At 42.7% G+C, this 23,735-nt stretch overlaps 1 protein-coding gene across 12 annotated transcripts in view; it reads left to right on the top strand.

Moving 5' to 3' along the window:
- Window positions 1–17,950, top strand: part of LDLRAD4 (low density lipoprotein receptor class A domain containing 4) — a 305,627-nt gene extending 287,677 nt beyond the window's left edge. For all 12 annotated transcript variants that reach the window (XM_026094306.2, XM_064507167.1, XM_064507166.1 and 9 more), the window contains 2 exons: window positions 5,290–5,343; window positions 7,213–17,950. In XM_026094306.2, coding sequence (XP_025950091.1) covers window positions 5,290–5,343; window positions 7,213–7,755 — 597 coding nt within the window. In that variant the 3' untranslated portion in view covers window positions 7,756–17,950. The remainder of the gene's footprint in view (window positions 1–5,289; window positions 5,344–7,212) is intronic.
- The last annotated feature ends 5,785 nt before the right edge of the window (window positions 17,951–23,735 follow it).

Raw genomic sequence — 23,735 nt, 5'->3', positions numbered from 1 at the left:
GATTTGTTGGTGATTTCAAGGGTTGGCCTTGCCTGTTGCCCTTTAAAATTATGTCCCACCAGTATTAGCATTATTAGTTCTGTTCCCTGCTGGCATCCCTGCCTTGCTCATTCTCGTTTTATTATATCAATGTGCAAAACAAGAAATCAGTCCTGGTGGGAACAAGAACCCAGTCTATAGCCAGGAGAGAGTGTAAGCGGGTGAGTAACCATACAGATGAGCCAGCTTGCCAACCCCTTTTCCTTCCTACCGGGCAGCCGTTTGCAGGCGTTGGACATGCGCCATGCTCTCCTGCTGCCCGCGCAAGGAATGCAGAGGCTTGCCTCTCCGCAAGGTGTGCTGCTGGCCGGGACAGCATGTGCTGATGGCTGCTGTTTGAAGCCTACCGCAGTAAAGGCAGAATGGCTTTAATAAGGGCAGCACAATCTATGAAATCTGAAGGTAGGTCTAGCTAGGAGCTCCTGCTTCTGGTTGCTACTGACTCACTGTGTCACCTTTGGCAAGTTACTTCATCTCCAAAGAAAGGAGGAGAGATAATAAAGTGAAGAATACTTAAGATTGTATGGTAAAACTCTGTGAAGTTGGAGAAATAAAGGCTTTAAAGCATTAAGCAGCAGAAATAATCACTACAACACTAGGGAGGCGGAAGACAAGTGAGAGGTTTGGTTCTCTCCATAATTATTTCTCTCTTTTTCTTATCTCTCCTCTTTGATACTGTGCACCATTCTGCCAGACGCTGTAACCTTCCCTGCCCTTGGGAAATACAGCTTTTAAGGGAAAGGGCAATCTTGCTTGTCTTACTTCTCATTCTGTTAGGGCATACACAACAGTTTTGCTTTGCTTATGTTCAGACGGAAGATGTTATGATCTTGAGAGCTGTGATGGTCTGTATAACCTAAAAACAAGTAGAGAGGAAGGAACCTGCCTGTGTTGTCTTCTCAGAGTATTTTAAGTGACCCACTGCTTTAACCTGGTATAATATATTACTGCCACCTAGAGCCAAAATCAGAAACTACACCTGAAACACTTCATCTGGAAAAGGCAGGGGTATAATAAAAAACAAACAAATATAATCAAGGGCAAAAGAGGTACCTTCTATTTGAAAACAGATGAAAAAAAAAGGAACAAATTAGTACCTCCAGTGCATTTCAGTAAATGAAAAATTAGCTTCTGCTTCTCAGGTAATGTAATTTAAGGCAGTTCTATTTGTCAGAAACTTAAAAATGGAGAGAAATTCCCTCAAGAAAGTCAGTAAATAAGCAAAGTAAACACAGAATATATGTACAGACCCAGAGGAGGCTGGCAATTGAAAATCAAACCCATCCTAAATCAGTTAGGGGTTTCTAAACCACCCAAGGACTGGAAGATACACTTGATCAGAAAATAATAGACTTATTTGGAATTTGGATCATATAGGTTGCTTTCACTTCATTACAGTTTGAGGAGTTTTTCTTACTGAGCATAAAATTTTTTTCATAATTTATCTTGAGTTAAAAACATCAAAATTTGTCTTCCAGCAAATCTTTTTCTTCCTGAACCAAGTTAGCTGGATGGCACCGCATGCTCTAGGAAGCACAAATGGCCTTGAAAAGTCACCTTCCTAAACTATTTAATTCTGTAAGCTTTAAATCTTTGTAAAATACAAATTAAGCAAATTAGCTTAAGTTTATCATCTCATAAGTTTTAAACCTTGACTTAAATAATCATTACTTAAGATAATTAAGTAATCACCCAACGTGATTTATCAAATGCTACTGTTATTTCAAAAACTAATCCCCAAAATTATTTCCATAAATTATCCTCAAACCTAGGAGCATCTAAAGGGCAGCAAAAGACCTAGCTGGAACCCTAAGATTTTTCTTCCTTTGGTATTATTTATAGGGCTAGTATTTACCATGAAGACTGATACCCTTTTTCCTTCCAAAACGTAACACTGTTGAAAATGAATCCAGTTGATAGGACAAATATGTATACTCTCTCTTGCCTTTAATTATAAATATTAAAACTTAGGCCTGAACACCTTTGGTCTGTTCTAGACAGAAGAGATTGAAGTAGGTAAGGTTAGCTGTTGGGTACATATAAGAAGCAGGTAAATGATATATTGCCCACAAGAAAAATGGGTGAATTCCATTTACTTGGGTTTATCCTTGGCTGTACATAACTGAGAACTGCTTGTACAAATCCCTGGGTACTTGTTTTGACGGCGCGTCCAGGACCACCCGCTCTGGATTTGTTAGCTGAAAACGCCTGTCGGCACCATGCCAGGCAGAGCAGCACAGGGACTGCGAGCTTGCGCCAGGGCTGGGAGCTGCTCCAGCATCGTGCTGTGCTGTATTGCCCAGGCCTGGTATTGCCCTGCTCGCAGGATGGGAAGTGGCTCTGTAACAGTGGTGAGGGACCGCAAGGCCACTGCTTCTGGGGTGCCAGGCCTTCACCTCCCGTATACCCTGGTATGGCCGGTCTGAGGTACGTCTCTTGCATTCTAGCTAAGCGGTCTTTGCAGATCTGTCTCGCTCTGCTGCTTAAACTGTAAGAGCAGAAAAGCAGTGATCTGCTCTTTCTTTTAGTACTGATTTCATTCCTGGTTTTATTACGACAAGAGCATGCCAAGAGGCACTAACATACACTACACAGAGGCGAGAAGCTTCAGGAGATACAGATTTCTTATGGCTCCTCAGTGACACCATATTGGGCGAGAGATTTCCTTCAGAGAGAATGACAAACTTGCCTCACCTCTGAAGGGACACAGCTGCCATCACCTGCCCTTGGTGCAGAAGTAAAAGAAAACTGAACCTCACACAGTCACGTCTGCTCTCCTCGGGGAGATGTGCTTCCTGTAGGCCATCGTGCTCCTGTGGGTTGGCAGGCTGAGGCAGGAATCGAAGGACAGAGCGGTATTGGCTGATGTATTCAAGATTGTAATTCCTTTCTTTAAGGATAACACCATATTTTAGAAATGTATTTTTAATAAATTGCTTGGTGAGAGAAGCATATTTGCTTTGTTGAAAGAACCAAGTTGCTATCGTTCAGCTTCGTGTCCTAAGGATCTCGCAGCCTGGAGTTCAGCTGCTTCTTAAGCCTTCTGCCTCCTTATGTAGTTAACCTTGAGTGGGAGTGTCTTGGGCTCCTTGTCTTGGGCTCCGTAGTCTTGGCCCAGGTATCCCAGCACCCCAATCACACACTGTGGGGTCCCTGCAGTACCTCCAGGCAAGGTCTTTTCTTGTACTGGGATTCAGATGTCAGTGGTCAAAACTGGTAACTGAGCTCATCTAGCAGGAGGCTGTTTCTGTTGGACATGTCTGGTAGAAGGTCTTATTGTCAGGTCTGCAGGCCCAGGGTCAGCACACCGATCCAGTGCCATCTCAGCGCGGGGAGCTGTTCCCCAGATACCTCGTTGTCTCTCTCAGCCCTTATTACTCTCCTGCTTTAGGTGAGGTGGGTCTTAGGCTGGGAATCGTCGTTTCTACTTCTGCATCAGCAACTCTCTTTCTTAAGAGAGTCTTAAATAACAGCAGTGTTGCTGGTGGATAGCCTTCCTTTCTGGGCTGGGTCGTTGTTTTCGACTTTCCGCTGTTTTGAGCCTGAACTGAGATCGAGTCGGTTGCATTGAACGTAAAGCTACACACTGCCATATTTTTCAAACCACCACCCAGAGGAATCTGCTGCTGGACTACATGTGGCCTGTAGCTCATGAGCTGTTGATTGGGCGCTTTAGCTTTGACTAATATGTTTTACTTAACAATTGCAACAGGTTGGGAGCCTGCTTGGTCAGCTACTGATAACTTGGTTGTCTTTAATTGTGCAAATATGCCCTCAGATATTTCAAAATGAGGGTATCTGTGTGATGGAGTGGTGGAAAGGAAGGTGGGTGCCAGTATAACTTGAGCCACTGTAGTTAAACAATTATTATTTCTGCTGCAGACGAAACTTAATATAGCCACAGCAGTATGTGAATCTGCCTAAGAGTTGTCCTTCATATCAGGTTTTTCCAAATGAGGATGTTTGCAAAGGGAAGTTGGAAATAATCACAGTGGTCAGCCTCCTTCTGTATCTGCTTTCTAAGGCTACAGAAAAGAAGTAATTGGCCAGCTTTGTTATTCAAAGCATTTCCCTTAACAGCTGAATCCTGTGGGAGATTCCTCTTGGAGCAGCTTTCCTCTGTGGTGGACCCTCTTGACAAGATCACAGAGGCTTTTGGTCTTGCTCTGTCATGATGATCATCTAGTTTGGTCAATTTTTACTTCTGAAATGCACTGAGAGGTCCTACAGTGAGAAAAAGCAAGAGAGCAGGATTTGACATCAGTCTATACAGGGTAACACCTTTTGGGACAGTATGCATTTTCCTTCCTGTTCTTATGTCTATAAAATCATAAAACTTGACTTAGCTCCAAGAAAATGGTCATGGCCATATAATGTTTTGAGTTTTCTGCACTAAGATTGAATTTCTGTGCTTTATAGCTTTTCTGATGTGTTCCTTTCAGGTTTGAAGTTTTCAAGTAAAATAAAACCTTTGCGGTAGTTATTGCTACTCTAAGAAATTATTGAAAAGAAAAAATAAAAGTACCTTAAGCTGTTTTCCCTTATTGACATGTTCTGCTTTGCCCTTTTACTCTGCCCTGAGTGTTGGTAAAGTGTCAGAACAGGCTTTCAAGCCACAAGAGAGAAAATACTTCAGCCTGAGAAGATAGTTGGGGAAGCGGTTGAAGAGGGGAATTGGTGGCTGAAACCTCAGTTGCTTAATTGCTGTGTATGGTGGGAATTGGGCAACTGACAGTTTTGACAAGACTGTTCCTGGGTGCAGAAGAATGTCATCTCAATGAGATTACAAAAATTAGGTTTTGCTGTAATTGTTGGACTTGTTTGTGTAATTGGGATCCTGGCTGGCAGCACAGCTCCATCAGACCTACTGACCTTTCTGATGTGGCCTCGTCACATTAGGAGATGACAGGTACCAGCTCAACATGGAAGTGCTGAAATGCTGTTGTCCCTGCATGTTGCCAAACGCTTATAGCCATGACTCGCTTGCCATATCCTAATGGCTTGTGAGACTGGATGCTGTGGCTGGCATTGCAGCACTTTCCGAGCAGACTGAGCTTGATTTGCTTGAATACAGAGCTGCTGTTTGCTCTGTGTTCGGAGTGTGGTCAAGGATGACATGTTAATCACCTTTCTTTAGATGGAGGTAACCAGTTGTTACAAGCTGACTGCTCTTAAACAAGTTGTAGTATTGAGGTAGGTGGTCATGTAATATATTAATTTTTCTCTTTTGTTGTTTTTTCTACATTCCAGGAAGGGTGCTTGTGGCCTTCAGAAAGCTCGGTTTCTCGCCAGGGTGCTTCAGAGGTACAGACAGTTTTCTTGTTGATCTTCAGCAATGTGCTTTCCTGTTTCCCATTATGTGTATTTGCCCCCTTTTGAAAACATACCCGCTATTTAGTAAATAAAGCTTTATCAGCATGTGTCAAGAGCCAGGATCACGTGAACATCTGAGCCTGTCTTAACTCACATTTCATAAATGTCTCAGACTTTTTCATTAAGGCACCTACCTTATGTCTCTCCTCCATCAGCAGCTCCCTGTATCATAGTAGGCATGCACAGGTAAGTAGTGGAGGTGCCTGTCTTTCATGCAGTGGCTCAGTAATGTGATTATTCAGTGGAATCTGGGAGACCAGTTACTCTTCTGCCTGTGTTTTTCCTCTTATGAGTAACTTGCCCACTAGGTTAAAGACTCCTAATTTCTCTTTCTCTGTGGCCCAACTAATTTTAATATAAAATGCATACAGAGTCTTCTCTCCTCTAGGTGAGTGCTGTAATTAGTAGGGTTCGGCAAACAAGCACCCTCTTGCCCTTGCCCCGTGAGTGTTTACAGTAGAGATGCAAAAAGAATAGCTTCCAAAGGCAGGAGTGACTGACCCTCGACCCCACAAAATGGTAGCATCTTGAAAACAGACAGCAGCAGGCCACTAAGAAGCCTGAAGTATGGGTTGGAACCCCTTCAGCTAATGTAAAAATTGAAAGAATTTCTTATACCGTCTGGGTAAGTCCTCCAGCTGCTAGGCTTACTACAAGAAGGTGGGGTGTGCTATTGCTACTTTTGCTACCTCCTTCTAATCTCCTTCCTGCATTCTTCCATGCACCAGGCTTTCAAAGAAAGGAATGGTGTTCTCCTTCGTCCTAGCTGCCTAGAGAAGCTCTTACAGGGCAAATCTCAAGAGAGAGAGGGGACATAACTCCCAGGAATATAAAGGTTAAGTAACAGCAGTCAGCCCTGGACATGGGCAGGGTTTACAGCACATATTCTATCCCCGGTATTTCCTATCGTCCAAGCTAATAGAGCTCCCTGCTCCACATGCTCATTTGTGGGTACTTTGTTCTGAGCTACCCAGTTCTCCTTAATTAAACAGGGAATCTTCCTGGCGGCAGGGCCAGGGGCTAAAGACCCTGCATGGACCTGAAAATGAGAACAGCAATTTGATAGGTTTAGATCTGAGAACCTGGGATATCTCTGTATGTCTAGAATAGACTGAGTGAGGAGCAGAAGCTCTTCACAGTCTCCTGAACTCTTCCTCTGGTAAATCCTGCCCTTCTTCAGGGCTTAAATATGCCAGATACATTTTTTTCCCACTCACAGTATAAGAGCCTTTCAGATCCCCCTGGGAGGCTGAGCTCTGACTAAGAACTGGAGGGGGGGAGGACAGCTGATATGCCATCATAGTGAAGGTGTGAGGTATGCTTGACCTTTCTATAAATGTACTAAAATGACCATCTGAATTCTTTGGTAATGCGGGGTATTACATGAACTTCAAGTAGGAGGGGGAGACTCAGACTGCAATTGAAATTCAGTATTGGGATATTTTCATGAAACTAATTAATTTTCAAAACTGGAGAGAAAACTAGCCTGGAGTGTTTTGCTATGTACAGATAAAGATTTTTTTCTCTCCATTCTGCATGGTTTAATAACATCAGAAGGAGCTGTGTGGGGTCTTCATCTTCCTTCTTGAGGCTGTTCTCAAATGTCTTGTCCTTCCTCCAACTCTTGCCTTTTGTTGTCATGCCCATATATGTGGGAGCCCACGTGCACAATATCTGCTGAATTTAATCTCTAAGATAGGTGGCAAGAAGAACCATTTTCCATTTTGTCAGTTCTTCACGGGAGTGCCCTCAGTGCTTTGCTCAGATGTGGAGTCACATGTTTCTCTCTTCCCGTTTCAGATTATGTATGCTCCAAGGTCCAGGGACAGGTTTACCGCCCCGTCTTTTATGCAGCGGGACCGTTTCAGTCGCTTCCAGCCCACTTATCCTTACATGCAGCATGAGATTGACCTTCCTCCAACCATCTCCCTCTCTGATGGAGAAGAGCCGCCGCCGTACCAAGGCCCGTGCACGCTGCAGCTCCGGGACCCAGAACAGCAGATGGAGCTCAATCGGGAGTCTGTCAGGGCACCGCCCAACCGAACCATTTTTGATAGCGACTTGATAGATATTTCAATGTACAATGGGGGCCCCTGCCCACCAAGCAGCAATTCGGGCATAAGTGCAACCAACTATAGCAGTAATGGAAGGATGGAAGGACCACCCCCGACGTACAGCGAGGTCATGGGGCATTTCCCGGGCTCCTCTTTTTTCCATCACCAGCACAGCAATGCGCCTCCTTCCTCGCAGAGGGGGAGCAGACTTCAGTTTCAGCAGAACAATTCAGAGAGCACAATAGTCCCTAGCAAAGGCCAAGACAGGAAACCAGGAAACCTGGTCTAAGTTCCTCTCCCAGGTGCATTTGAACTGAAGATGAGAGATTTGAGCAGGGCGGCGGAGGAAAACCCCCATGCTCCGGTGCACAGTGTTGTTACGTTTCACGTGGTACAACTCAGTAAAACCAAACGTGCAAACCAGTTCTTTGTTTCTGATTCCTTTCAGGGGAATTGCATGATGCAAATCAGATAAATACAAACTTCCATTCAGTTTGTCTACGAGCAGTGTTTCAGGGGAGAGAGGGGGCTATATATTTTTTTTTAATAAACTATTTCAATTATTTAATTCTAAAAGTAAACTTAGCACAGAAATGAGGCTTGTACAGCCTGTTTTATACTCACTGAATGGCAGAAGGAAGAAGAAGAAGGTTTTACTAGATAAATGGGGGAAGAATTGGCCAGTTTGCTTTTTTGTTCTCCCAGGGTGTGGATTTTTTTAATATGAAACAAAATTCCTGTTTTGTGTGCCAAGGTATAAAGTTGAGAACTTAGGTGAATGCAAGGAATTAATTTGTGTTGTGATAAATGTGTTTTAAAAAGTTGCACTATCTTAATGTTTAAAAAAATATATATGAGGGAACTGTTTTATGTGAAGTTCTTCTATATGTTGTCTTTTCACCTGTGGAATAATGATTGAGCCCCAGAAGTAATCTGGAGGAGTTTACCCCCCTCCCCCCCGGGTTTGCTAGAGAAAGGGGACAGGATTTAGTCTAACATCTCTTGACTGACTTACACAAATCAAGAAATACAGGGACATTTAACTTGTCTTTGCAATAATTTGCATTCAAACTGCATAACAGTGCATCAGTGAAGTGTCTTGGAGACTTTTGGCTGGAAGGAGACAAATATGAAATCCCAGCATTTTCCATCAATTAGGGTTTAGCTATTATGTGGTTTAGACTATTTGTTTCATAAAAGGCAAAACAAAATCCCAGATGTGCTAATTTATATGGATTCTAACTAAGTGCTGCCATTCTTTTCCTTTTCATAATGCAGTATCATCAGTACTTAAGGTTTTAGAAGTTTCTGTCCTCACTGTAGTCTGAAATGTATTTAGTCACATATCATGGCATTATGCAATAAATTGTTTAAAAATGCAAGGTGGGGTTTTTCCCCCCTGCAATGCTGTTAAAATATATGAGACTGTTGTGCTTTTCACTCCCCATTTTGTCTTTTAGATACTACAGTTCAGCCCTGGAGATCTATTGTGTTGAAGTGAATGGACTTTGGTAGTTATAACCCCCCATGCAGTTTCTGCAGCGGTACTGGGAGCGCCGGTGAAAGCAGTGCTGGCTTCTGCAGCATCGCTGGAGGTGACTTGGGAGCATCAGTTAACCTCACAGCAAACCATTGGCATTTTGCTATGGGCCCTGTCGTACCAACCCTCCTCTGTGCACGTCATCCCATTGATGCCAGCAGGACTGTGCCCATGGGTAAAGATTACTTACACATTAACTAAGTGTATGTAAGCCCTGGTTTTGTCACACTGGTCTTAAAAGTAGTTGGAAGATTTTACCTACCTGTAAAATGGCATGTAGACTATTTCTTCCTTGGCTAGTTTTGTGTGGAAGCAAGTGCAGCACTGGAAGGCAGTTGAAAAATGGTGATAGTGGCATCACAAGCACATGAAAAAGCACAACTTGCACTTAAAATGCATTTCGGAAACAGACTTAAAGTTAAAACCTTTAGAGTCTTAGTTTGAATAGTTTCTAATATATCTGTGTGTGTGTGTGTGTGTGTGTGTTTGCGTGTGTGTGTGTGTGTGTGTATGCATGTGTGTGTGTGAGATAGATTTTTCACTTTAAGATCTTTCACTTTTTCTATGTTTGTAAGCCTTGCGCTTGGTTAACAACAGCAGCGGGTGAGTGCCGCAGAGGAGCGCTGTACGGTAGCGCCTGTCCCGCTCGCCAGAGGTTGGGTTTCTGCATGGTTTCTGCGCACCGGAGGCTCTGATAACTGAACTGAATCCTTGATCTATGCAGAGTTTTAATGCCAAAACAGTGTGTGTGTGTGTGTGTGTTTGTGTGCGCATGTGCGCGCGTGTGTGCGTTTTGTGGGTCTCTGTAGATGATTTCCTTCATAAGCTAATTTGGTCATATTTTAGTTTAGAAAACATTTGAATAACTGTTAGTCTGCATATGCAGCCCCATTTGTCACTGTAATTGTTTCTTGGTCTGAATCACTCTGATAATGCGGAGTAAAGCTGCCGTTTAATTTATGTTGTATTTGAAGGGAGAGGTTAGAGATTATATGACTGGATTCATTTACTTTTTTTCACTCAGACCCACAGGACAGGAGTTTAGGAGAGGACTAGGTGGCTATGTGTGAACTAGGGCTCTTGTCACGTCTAGTTCCTGGGAGTAAAAGTTTTGAAATTAGATTTTTGCAGACAACCTATGAGCATAATCTGTAGTGAAAAAAACGCAAGATGTTGTTTTTGGTCTTCAGTGACTTTGCTGTCCTTTAGAAGTGAGCCTTTAGTCAGACAATGCGTGTGCCTATGCAGATACTTTGCTGTTGCCTAAGTATGGATTATTCAGCTGGGAGGCCTTTAGGGCAAAGAACAACTGGAACTCAGTTGTCATGTTGTCAGAGCACACCTGGACTAGGCCCTGGCACCGGACCAGCTGAATACTAATTTCCCCCCATGTACAGCTCTCACAGGAGTGAGCTTTGAACTTACCTTCAGAGTCACCTCTTGGGAATATGCTTTCTTTGAAGACAGCCCTTTGCCACCTCTGTGTACCAGTGAATTTGCACACATCCCATTAACCTTGTTGGGTATGATGCATGTGCAGGGTTGTCTTGTAACTTGCCTTGACTGAGGGTTAAAAACTGTATGGAAAAACTAACCCGTTTTACCAGTTCTGCAGGAAGATTTGTTTAAAAAACTTTAAAAGATAGTACTGTATTTGCTCACATAATGCTTGCGATTCTTCCTACACCTGCACCCTCTCCTCTGATTCTGCCAGCCAAAGCTAATGGGCAACCGTTAACCTGTCTGCTCAGAAAGCACAGTCATCTGTTGCTTGCTGTAGGGGAGCTTGCAGTCCATTCATTTGGACAGGGTCAGCTATTAATGTAGTAAACATGGTATTTTCTAATACATATTAGTGATCTCTGGTAGGAACACTGTTAACAATGTACCATTACAAAAGCCTGTGTTCTCTTTCTCTTTCATTTTTTTATGATGCTGAGAGAGAACATACTTGCTAACAGGACAGAAAGCTAAAAGAAAATGAAATAGACATCACTGTCAATCTGCACAGGCTTAAAAACTAGTATTCTCTTAAGTGCGGTAATTCTATGAGGTATTTCTGCAAAATTCCCTTTTTAAAATATCAAGGATTAATAAACTGTGTTCCAGAGCCGCTCAAATGCAGCTTTGTAAATTATTAAAGATTTCTCTAAATATTGTAGAGTTAATCATATGGACGATGTGTTTTGTTTTAGGTGTATCATGCGCAAAAACTACATAACACATGTGGAGTTTTCTATGTAATGAATCGTATTAGCCTGAATTCTGGTTGCTTCTCCTAATCTTTGCCCAATAATGCATCTTCCCTAGAGTCAGTCCAGTGCTGTCCCCATTTTAGCAATTTTCAAGCTAAAAAACCTTTTTAAAATGTGCCTTTAAGAAATAAGGCATGATGACCTCTCTTTTACCTACCACAAAAGATCCTTTTTCCAAAAGTTACTTGACATGGGTCATTTCCTGCTCAGAAGTATGCCCCTTCTTCACTGTCTTGTCCTATAATCTTCCAGGGCTAGAAAAGGTAGGGTTTTTAGACGTAGAATAAGAGGTTTCCCTCCTGCTTTCCCAATGGAGTACTTAGCACTTAACTCTAATCCTGGATGTAGTTTCAGCCTGACTGTGGTTGGGTTTGTCTCAATGCTGTACGATTAGGCTCTTTGTATATGAAGCACCTTCTTTTAAGATATGAATAAGGACTAGGAAAACTACTCCTATTCAACTGAGCAGTGTTAAGATCACTTCTCTGTAGCGTGTGTGGCACATGCAGGATACATGATACTGCGGTGTGATAAGACGGTTTTGTCAGGGAGGACTTCTTTAAACTGCTCCTACTCTTGTCATTGATGAACATAGCACTTAATACAGCTTCAGGCTGATGTGAACTTACTACAGCATGTTTTTTCTTGCAAGTATGAAAACTCAGACACATGCCCTGTGTACAAGTCTTGATAGCTAGGGAGGAAGGTATTTCTGTTCCTGCAGTCATGGGATCCACTGGAACCATGGATCAAATTGTGCTCATTTTACTCCTTTTATTGCCTGCCCCACTCCCCCCACTATCTCCCACCAGTTTGTCCCAGCTGAAGGCTGCTTCTTATATCCCAAACTTCTGAATTTTTGTGTTGCATTAGACACATTTCTTTTACTGTGAATGTGGTTTCAGGGAAGAGCAGGGAGTGAAATTACATTGTTCTTGAAGAAATGCACTTTCTTTGGAGTAGGGGAAATGGCTTTGTCCTGCTAAAGAATCTGGCATGTAGGCTTTCTGGAACCGTGCTCTCTGAAACCTTCATTTCTAACCCTGCCAGGTAGTGAGATATTGAACCTTGACACTGACACCCTGATTTGTAAGGAATGTTTGAATGTTTTAGGGGAGATTGATTACTAACCTTTCTCTGACTCTGAGCCCTGAACACTTTCAGTAACTAAGGCAACCTGGCTTCACTGGCAAAGAAAAAGCAAGTAGTAGTGCTGGTGAAAATAGATGTTCCAAAATTGTTCTTTGCAATTCTTTTCAAGGATAAGCAATACGCTTGCTGGTATATTTGAAAATATTTAGATATTTAGGATTGTCCCCAAGCTCTCTCTTGTCATTACCATTGAGTCATGTCCATGTGCGCATGTGTGTATACATGCCAGCATGCAAATATGTGCCTGTGTCCTGTCTCTTGATTATTTATCTGTTAGTTACTATTCCATAAGCACTTTCCAGAAATGCTAGGTGGCTATAGATTGTGCTCTCGGGAACAATGACAGGTCATTTGTCAAACAGCTGAAGGTATGAGGAGGATTTGGCTTTTGCTTCTGCAGATGTCATGCCCTGTTTTTATCAGCTGGGGAGTTTCTTGCTGTGCAACTTCTTACCTGTGACCTAGTGCACTAGTGCATCTTCCATCCAGCAGCTCTGTTTTTCAGGCTGGGCTTCAAAAAATCCCCATGCTTTTGGGAAAGCCCTCATGTGGACCTCATGTATTGATGTACAGAAGGAAATGTGCTTTTCAAATCTCAGAAGCATGTTATTTTAAATCTAGCGGATCCTAACAGCCAAGCGATCCATTTGAATAGTGCATTCAGATGAAGGTTGGCTTTTGATTACATCTTTTTTTTTTCTTTAGTCTAGAGGCATTATAAAGAATTTACGTACATGTACTGGCCTTTCCCCTTATTGTGTTGCCTGCTTGCCAACCAGTGCAATTATAACTGCTCTCCTAAAACAACCCAAAATATTTTAAATCCCTGTAAAGAGGCACTGATAGAATTGTTTAAGACCTATTGAGGCCCTCTGGAACATAGAAAAATCTCTTAGGATGATATATTGAAGTTACAGAGGTTGCCCTGCCAAAGCCTCTGAATTTCTCTTACTGAATTTCCTTTATTCTGTATGTTTCACTAGGAAATTTAAGTTTTTGAGAATGGCCCAGCTGAAAGTGTTGGTTAATAAGTTTTTTTATACTTAAAAGTTTTCCAGTCTGTGTTTGTTAGTCAGGGGTAGAAGTTACCTTTTGACCCACCTCTGGTTGCCATTGCCTATGCTGGCAAAAGCCCCATGGGGCACACTTACACCAGCAAAAAGGCCATTTTGTTGGTACAGCTCTGTTTGAGGAATTAGCAGAAGCTACATCAGTTAAGTTCAGCCTCTGTTGGCAGCATCAGGCTCCCACTGCCTCTTCCCAAAAAAACTCTTTCAAGTGTAGATGATGGCTCAGTTTCAGTGAAGTGCTTTAACACACCAGTAAGTACCACTGACACACAAATGTAGGCGTGCACTGGTGTTTTCTTGAGAATCACAAATTTTTTACAGTAAATGTATTCTAGAGCCACTAATGCCATTTTTGTAACCACTCACCTTATTTCTCCTGCTTTCAAAAGGAAAAGTAAGCATGGCTTTGTACTGAAGTGTCACAAACTCTCCTGGCTTTCACTTCTGCCTTGCTCTAGCCTATGTTCCATTTTTCAACTGAACAAAAGCAACCCGGGTATCGCTAGTAGCGCTTTAATGCTGGAAGAGCTTACCTTTTTATGTTGGTTTAATGATAAAGAGAGAAACAAACACGTAACATAGATACCTCCCCCCTCTCCCCCGACAGCCTCCCTCCGTGTGATTTACTGCCAGAGATGATGCTGTCATTTCTTTGCTATATTGCTGCTGCTGCTGCTGTTGCTGCTGTTTTAAACGGTTTGGTATGTGAGCTTTCTGAAACAGTGTGGTATGTGTAGGATCTTGTGGGTGACAAAGCTGTCTTTCTTTTCTTCCTCCTTTCCCTCCTTGGTTTGTGCTTGTCTGTCTGCTGTGGTAGGGTTATTAATAAATTATACACCTATGTGTTAGGTATAATTTTGAGGAGGTTTGCATGTCAGTAGTTTGTAAGCAACTAAGGTGCCTCATGTTCAGGTCTGAGCAGATAGGAATCCCCTTGCACTCTGCAGGGCCTGATCCAGAGCCCAGTGAAGTCGGCAGGAAGGCTCTCGCCAACTGCGCTGGGCTTTAGGTCTGGCCTTTCGCTCCCACCTTTGTTGTGCCTCACTTAAAATGGTGCTTTTTCAGTTGTCTGTCTTTTCTTCTGTTTTTTTTTCCTTTGTATGGTGCTGTGTATAACTTGAATATATTATGCACATATCCTACCCAATGGGTAGAACAAACAAACATACAAAAACAAATAGATGTTGTTAATACTGTAAAATAATGTATAGATAATACCAATTTTAACACAAAAATGGCATAGACTTTGTGAATGCCAACTTCTGTGCTTGGTCCTTTTTTGTAAGAAAATTTGCAAATGAATGCATACAAATGACAAAAAGTCTATGTATTTTATTTTCCTATTAAATATCAATATAATATCATAAGGGAAAAAGTTTGAACAAATCCTTTTTGACTAGCCTGTGTATAGCAAGTGGTTGTTTGATGCATCTTTGCTGTGAAGATTTGTTCTTTTTTTTAATGTGTCACTTTAAGAAAAAGGAAAGCAAAACAAAACAAACAAAACCTCCGCAGCTTTAACCTTGCAACTAGATGCTTCTGTTATGGGTTGTTGCCTCGCTCTTGCTGAGCTGGACCAGTATTAGTTACTACTTCTCCAGCAGATACATTATTTATTCTTATCCTCAATTACCTTTTTTGGTTTTTTAACCTAGAAATGGGTGAAATCCCTTCAAATCTCTTTGTCCACAGCCTAGGCTTGAAGTGAAGCTCAGACAAGTGGGAACTGACCCAAACCATCCCCACAAAATCAAAAACAGGCCAACAAGAGTTTTGTAAAAACAACCATCTCTTGTTTTATGCCTACTACACTGAGGTGCATAATCTCCCACCCAGTTGTTCTTAAGAGTTGGTCGGTAGCTGGGAGTCACTGAAGGTCTGGGTAGCTGCTGGGGTGCAAGGCTGAAGGGTAGACCAGAAAAGCTGCAATTTGCAGTAAGCTGGATACAGGGTTCAAACCGCAGCTTGCTTTGCCTGTGCTTTGGGGCAGCAGCACTGCTGTCACATTGATTGCTGACAGCGATGGCTGAGCCAAGGTTAATAAAAGATTTCGGAAAAGGCCTAAACCTATTCAGACCCACGCAATTTGGCACTTCAAATGTCCGCTGGTATGGTAGCGTCAGTTTGGGAGCTGATTCGTTTTGGTGGCGTTGCTGGAGGTGCAGAGCGCCCAGCGTCCCTGCAGCTACATCTGCAGCAAAGTGCTTTTGCCTGCGTCACTCCCTCTGTGCAGGGAAACAGTACCGATGTTGCCAGCGAAGGCACTTCTGCCCTGCTGACTGCGGCCGTGCTGGGCGGCCATGCTGCTGCGGCTGCGCCAGCAGATCTTCCTCCCGCATGGCGGCTCTCACCGTTTGGATTTTGAGGTTGGGGTGGGAGCTGTGGTTTTCTCAAAGCTGAGACAGGAAAGCAAAGTGGCTCGGCAGACTCTGTTGGCACGGCCAGCTTTCCTCGGTGGTTTGATTCTCCCCCAGCGTCTCCACGTGTTTGGCTGTCTGTTCCCGTGCCCCGCGCCCGCTCTCGGTGTGGTTTGTTCGGTAAAGCAAATACCTCAGGAAAACTAAACATGAAGTTCTAGTTTAGAGAATTGCAGATACTGTACTTATTTTTCTAAACTGTTTGTTCTAACTATCCCAGGACAGTAGGTGGTATAAAAGTTTATCAGTCCAAGACAGAATAATCCTCTCTCGAATGGATGCTGACTAATCTTTCATAGATACTCTCGTCTATATGTAGCTTTTTTATACTTGTCAGGCTTTAACCACAGATGTAACGTAGCAACGTGTTGGGATATGGTTGAGATGGCATTTTTGTTCGGTTTTCAGATGACTAGCTAAATGCTAAGCTAAAACTCAGGGGGCCTTATCCAGGGCCCAGTGAAGTCAATGGCAAGACTTCCTCTGGTTTCAGTGGGCTTTCGATCCGGTCCGTAACCTGCGAGGATCGGGACTCGGAGCACAGTCCTTTCCTAGCCTCTGGTGACTTCTCTGTTGACCCGAAACTTCAGCTATACATTTGTCTGTAAATATCTTTTTAAAAGCCCTCATAGGCATCCTGTATCTGAACGTTGATCATGGTAGTTTTGTTTTCTTTGTTTTAAAGAAATGTGTGAGTTTTATGGCCAGTTCTACATCATCAAGCCCTTACAGGTAGCTTGTATCCATCCCTCTCTATATTGTGCTGTTTTATTAGTAAGCATGTACCATAGTCGAATATGCATATTTTATGACTGTCATTTGTTAAGTTGTTTGTTGTTTGTCAGGGCATAGAGTGATTGTTTGGAAAGTCTGCCTTGCTGGCCATTTTCACGTTTCTGTTTGCACTGCAGTACAGCTTCTGTGCGTGAAGGAAGAAAAACAAACAAAAAACCCCAGGCCTTGACTAGGATGAATCTTTACAGAGTAAACCTTGTGCCGGAGCAGTCTAGGATATGATTCATAATAACAAACCGTGCATACTGAGTGGACCAAACACGAGGATGTTTCCCTAGAAAGGCACTAATTTGCTTTGAAGCTGCAGTGGAAAGAGCAGAATATCTATTAAGCGTATTCACAGCTGTGTGTTCACACTTTTCAGTTTACTACAAAGCACAGCAGGTAACCACGATTTAAAAAAAAAAATAAAACCAGAAGTTATGAGAGCCTCAGGCAGCATAGAGCTTGGACAGCAAAAATAAAATAAAAACACTCACCTTAATATTCTTTAACAGCCTTTTTCTACTTACAGTACAAAGACGACATGAGCGTTGTTAGGGATTTGATCTTTGTATAGCTATCAACTGCCCAGTGCTGCTGTGCTCAGAGCATTTCAGGATGGCACGTACATCAGTCGGGCTGTTATACCTAAAATTTACCATCGAATGCCCGTTTTCAGAGTGTTGACCCTTTCTTTGTTGTTTCTTGCTAGTTATTTTACAGTGTACAGTGCTTTATTGCTGTATGGATTTTTTTCTATTTCCAACATTGTGGCTTTCAAGATCACATTTCCAACATCTCTTATTTTTTGTCCATTTTGTTTCAAGTTATTCTGAAATATGTACAGCACTATCAAGAATATTTAATCTTTCTTTTTAATTTTATTGTTGTAAAAACAAATCCATTAAAATAATAAGTCTTTTTACAACTGTATTGGAATTTCTCAGTAGCTGTTCATGTGAAGCTATGACAAACCTGGTTTGCTTTAAAAAGAATTTTTTATTTTCCTTTTAACATGATTAATTTGTTGCTTATTTTCCACTGTAACTCCCAGTTATATACAGGAAAAGATTTCAACTGTTGTGTATCTGACTCTTTTAACTGAGCAAATGGTGGTGTCCTAGTTTTTAGACCTAAGGTCTGTTATTGCAATACTTTTAAAGGAAGATGTTGCTCTAAGTGCTGTTGTTAGTTTTAAATACAGATTTTATGCTTGTTCTTAATATGCTGTGGTTAAACCATAGCACAAAATTATTAAAAACCATGAAATACATTTGTCTCCTGTTGAATTTATTTTCTCTTTGAACTGAGAAAAACAAAATGAAGGTGAAACACAAGGGTGGCCACCTGTAAGACGACAAGTACTTACTTGTCTTTCTTCCTCATCGGTTTGCTGCTGGCAACCAGGTTGCCGATCATTAGGAGTCAGAGGACAGAATCAGTGCTTTAAGTACCTGGGAGAGCGCCCAGAAACGAACGTCTGATGAGGATATTCCATCCATGTTCTGACTTTCAGTCTCTGGTGATTAGCACAGGGACGACTTCAGAGGTTTCTGCCCTCTCTCTCTGCCAGAGGATGGTTCCTGGTAGAGAAGACAGCAGTGTCAGAGCCCTTGCCTGTCACTCATGGTAGTTAACAGTCTAGACTATTAATCTGAGCCATTAATGACTGTCAGTTCCTTTAAGATAAGAACCTCACCTCAGTCTCATTTAGAGTGCTGGATGTTGGTGACCGTCTCTGACATGGTATCAGAGTAGACTGACCATGTGGTTGATTAGCAATGGCCCCGAGTTCTTGAGTTGAAAAATTTGATTCAAAAATGAAATTTCAGGCTATGGTTCATGGGTAACCCCTCACTCCCCTCTCATTTAAGTAACCTGGGTAATGCTATGGCATTAAGAGTAATCATGGCATAGAATGGAGGGGGAGGGGGGGACACAAAGATGATGCGGTTTGCAAGAGATTAGACACAAGGATCTTAGGAAAAACATTCATCTTTGGTAATACAGATCCAATTGTGTCCATGGGTGGTGTCTGTCGCTCTGTGATGAGAAAGCTTAAAAAAATTAGGAAAGTTTTTTCAGAGCAGTTAATTTCTATTTATGCATATGTACCAAGGCACATATAAAGTGATGCTTCATTCAGCATTGTTCACTTGTGTTAGGTTTTTTTTATGTGTGTTTGCTAGAGTTTGGTCTCTCTGTTATTGAGATATGATGGTTAGAGGGAGGTAGTAATGCAAACCTGAGGCTTTATTGCTGGTCTTTCTGGAAAGAGAGGTCCCCTGGGGTAGCCCCATTCCCGGCCTACTTAGAGCACCTGCTTATGGAGCAGCCATTACTTCTCAAATAGGACCCAAGGGAGTGTTACACTTGCTGCTCTTCTTTTCAAATGGCTTGGTTATTTAAATGTTACGTTACTGGTTTTGTTCAAAAGTCACAATTTTCCTTTTCTGTAACCGCCTTGCGTTAGCTCTCCCCCTGCTCCAGCATTTTAATTCTTCATCGATGCTTGGGACCTAGCTGGTTCCTCAGCGCTTAGAAGTGCTCCAAATCTCCATGCTTCTGCTCCTCCTCTGCTGTCTGAACCCTGAACTCCCTGGAAACTGCCTTTTTTGAGACAGCTTTGATCTTTTACTTAATCTGGTTTTAATTGTATTTATATTTGTTTTATAATACACCATTCTGTTTGATTGTGTTTTAATATCTTTGCCAATGGTAGCTAGTCAGAACTGAACTGTAAATGGGATGTCTCATCTCAGTAGGGTTACTTTTTCCTGTTAAAAGATTAATACAGTGGCTGCTGTAGTCCTGTGAAACCTTTAGGTCTCGCTTCCAGGCTCCCGACAGTATTGATTCTCATTACAAACACCATGTTTTTAACATCCCAAATCCTTTTCTTCCAAAGACCACTTTATAATGAGACTTCACTACTTAGACATAAATTAATTAGGCTTCTCTCATTATCACTGTTTTGATCGGTTGTGCTTTAAATGAGTTCTAATTAAAATGCACATTTTAAAAACCTTACTGCTGAAGCCTATTCTAATAGCTCGCTTCTGCTGCAGGAACGTCCTGCTTTTGTTCGGTTTGCACTGTGCCACTTGTACAGATCTCTAGCGCCGGTTAATGTAAAAACTTGCACGATTTTTTTTTTGCTTGTTTTCTACGTTTTTTTTCCAGATCGACTGCCAAATGTTTGCTCCTGAAAGCGGGGGTTGGAGTGGAGATATCTATTTTTTTTTAAATGCGGTGAAACTGGTGAGCTAAGTTTGACCGAGTTTCACTATATCGTCAGTAGCATTAGTTGTCCCCAGAATATGTCAAAATGTAAGGGACAAATTAAGTGCTACATTTACTACTCGTTAACTGAGTATTTCTGCTTACCTTAGGTCTTCCAAATTGCCCTTAATATATTAATGAAGTTGGCAGGACTGCATGATCCGTCCCAGTGATGCCCATAATATACCCAGCTGAAGGCAAGTTTGCTGGGATCCCTGCGGATGCAGTAACTACTCATAGAGGGGAGCAGGTTGAAGGCTTGTTTTCCTGGGCAGAGGGACCATTTGTAACACAAAAGATCCATATTTTGTTTTCTGTAATGGTTTTCACCATGGAGCGCTAATAGGTGCTAATACTGTTTTAAAGATGAGGAAACCTGCATGAAGGAGGGTAGAGCAGATCTCTGTGCTGTCTACGGCTATGCTGGGAATAACCTGCCCGTCACCATGACTCTCAGTCCCTCAGACCTTGAGGCATATTTCTTCCCTGCTCACTTCGAACATGCACATACTGCTGTCTTGTGCGGAGCTACTTTTCTGCATCTCGCTGATAGTTGCAGGGTTTTAAGTGAGCCGTTGGGACGCAGCCATCCCTTGCCCAGAGAAAAAGGGTGGGTTTTTTTTTTTCATGGAGGCCAAAATGCCATCCTTGAGCTCCAGCAGCTCCCATCCGTGCCAGCACCAGCTCACTCCAGATTAATTTAACATTTGCAGACATTTCGGTGATTGACAGTAGAGTGGAAAATTCCGGTTTAATCCCGCTCTGTGTGCCATGGACCTGGGCTCAGACAGCTTGACCTACATTTAACCCTGCGTGGCAGGAAGCTCTTGGGCCGGGCGGGGGGGGGGGGGGGGGACCAATAAAAAACTATTTTTTTTCTCAAAGCAGTGAGTATTTCATTCCAGTTTATTACATGTCTGTACGTTTATACACACACACGTGGCACTATGTTACAATTCTGTGAATACTTCATGGGCTGAGCCAGGTTTGCTCTAGTTGGTTTTACTTGATGCAGAAGCTGTATAAGTCTTGATACCTTTCAAATATAAAAGCATTAATGTGTTTGCATAGCCTTTCAGCAGGGTTTATGGCACCAGCAGAATATATAGGAGTTACTGCTTTTCTGACAACGGGGTTAGGGTTGTAAGTGCTATCAAATTTGCTTGCAACTGCAAACTTTATAGCTCTCAGAAAATACTGATGAGTTGGTGGCTTTCCCTGGTGTTTTGCCAGGAAAACCGTAACCGGTAAGGCTTGACTTACCGCAAAGTGAATCCAGTTCGTTTGGCCCCATTTCTTCTGCAGATGAAAGGCTGTACTCAAAAGTTTAACTGTTTGTTTTGAAGAGTTGCTGGTGCTGTATTAGATGACACAGTTGCTCAGTAAGAGGTGCGCTGGTGCATGTTAAAAGCCATACGGCTGAGTGATAACTACATTAGCTTCTCAATATGCAATCCCCCTCACCTTTGTAAATTATGCACTATACTCTGCTGATATTATGCCTATAGATATGAAAATATGCATCCTAGCTGTAGCCATATGCTATGGGAAGCAGACACTTTCATCTAATGTAAAGTTATGCTCTGTCACGAAAATGACATTAGATACACTAAAATCACCATCTGACAAGTAGCACAGAAGAAATAAAGTGCCTGTACGTGGTAAAACTGTACTCTTGTGAAAGTAAACTGCAGCTATCATTTAAGTGCTGCTTGTGCATTGACAGTTTTACTTTCTTTTTTAAAGTAGATTGTGTGCAGGGACATATTGTGCAGATATATGCAAATTGCTTAAATAGAAGACTACAGGACAACACTTACGCAATGTAAAATACACAGTTAGTGACATTATGCAGAACTCCAAGTACTCCTTATATAAAACTATACTGTAGTATCTATCTTGATTTTCATGACTTTTCTGCTCTAAACCATGATAAAAGTTAAACCCACGTATCTCTGATGAACCAAGGCATCAGCCACCTGCCAGCCAACAGTGAGCAATCCCACCCTCCACTAAACTCTTGAAGGTGTCTCCTTGTGCATTGAAACAATAGTGACACATCTCCAATGTGTCTGAACGTTGTGTATGTGTTCACACCTGCTTTTTAGGCAACGATGTTCTTAGTCAGCATTACAAAGTGCTTGGATGAAGCACAGTGCCATAGGTGTGAACGCGCTAGCGGGAAGCGCTAGTCGGTGCCAGCTGAGGGCACTTCACACCACTCACCGCTGAGCCTATTAAGCATGAAGTGTAGCTGCAGTGCTACTTCTCATCTGTAACTCCTTGGGTCTCATGGATCCAGGGCCTCACAATCTTGTTCAGCACATATAGGCATATCCATATGAAATGATAAAAAATAGCATGCGGTAAACTGCAGCCTGTGTATCTACAACCTAGCAGTCGATCTGTGCTCTCTCACCACCTGCTCACCACCCAGGTGGGGTGGGTGCTGCCGGGCAAAGGAGAGGCCGGCTACAGGTAGAGTTTGCAAGGCGCCTGCACTGCCTCTCCTGGCTGCTTTACTGCGCGGAGGCTGCGCAGATGTCATCTGCCCAGACATCATCCCAAGCGGTCAGCGCTGGCTCAGCTCCATTGCTAAGCACCTGGCAGTGCGGTTTTGGTTCAGGTTAGGTGCAGAATCACAACTGCATCTCAGATGGATCTGACAGAGCAGCTGAAGTGGAAATCATGTCAGTTTTACAACTTTATTCCGACTGCAAGAGAACATAAGATCCTTGATTCAGCATAAGATAGCAGAATGAGGACACCGAATAATTGATCCAGCAGTGAGCCTGCAAGCGGAGTTGACTTAAAAACTGTACCACATTTGAGCCAGCAATGTGAACTTACGCTGTGGCATGCTTCGTGGCAGGAGCCACGGCGCATGTGAGCTGGCGCTACGTGTACTAGAGCTGCATTTAGCATGTTGGCAAACCAACACTACCAGAACAGTCCTAGCCTAACCTTTTAGCTACTGCAGCATGAAGCAACCGCCATAGCAATATTGCTGCACAGCTGATGAGTTACTCCTAAGGCAATGCTGAAGGCCAGAGCCTGCAAAGTGAGGCCTTGCCAGCAGGATCCTTTGCCCTCTCCCAGAGCCCATCTGCATGCTGCTTTCTCAGGGAGAGCCGGGATGCAGGAGGTTGCTCAAACCTCTGCTTTTCCAGGTAGGACTCTTCTTTTTTTGTAAACAACCAGGTTTAGGAAAACTGGGCTTGACCTTCAATGATGATCACCAACATGGCCACCACGGCTGCTTTGGCTGCTGTGCCCTGTGAGGAGCGTGGGTGCTGGGGGCATTTGCCATGGGGGGCCAGGCGCTGAGCAGCACAGGTTTTGCCCACTGCGTTTTAAGAAAACATTATAAAAACAATGATGAAGAATTTTCAGCTGGGGCAGGTTCTCAAGTGGTGGTTTAGTCTCTTCCGCCACTTGGCCGAACACAGGACTAATTAGAAATCTTTCTTTAATTATGTCTCTTTCTGAAATCCTTCCCCTGTTAAATTAGGTCTGCTTTTTTTTTTCCCCCTGCTTTTTCATTCCTAACCATGTGTGCAGTGCCTCCCCTGAGTTCTCTCCTCCCCGATTGTCCCATCAATTCATCAAACAAAAAAACAAAAACAAAAACAAACTTAAAGCTACATGTTCCCCTGCAGGCACATGAAATCAAGACGTATTCCTTCTACTCAGAAGATCGTCTTCATCAAAACAGCCAGACAGCCGCCCGGGGACGGCTGTGAGTCTCTAGCGATGACTGTTGCCGACGGTGAGCG

This window comes from Dromaius novaehollandiae, chromosome 2, assembly GCF_036370855.1.
Source record: "Dromaius novaehollandiae isolate bDroNov1 chromosome 2, bDroNov1.hap1, whole genome shotgun sequence".
Lineage (NCBI taxonomy): Eukaryota > Metazoa > Chordata > Aves > Casuariiformes > Dromaiidae > Dromaius > Dromaius novaehollandiae.
This window is presented reverse-complemented; position numbering and strand designations above follow the sequence as displayed.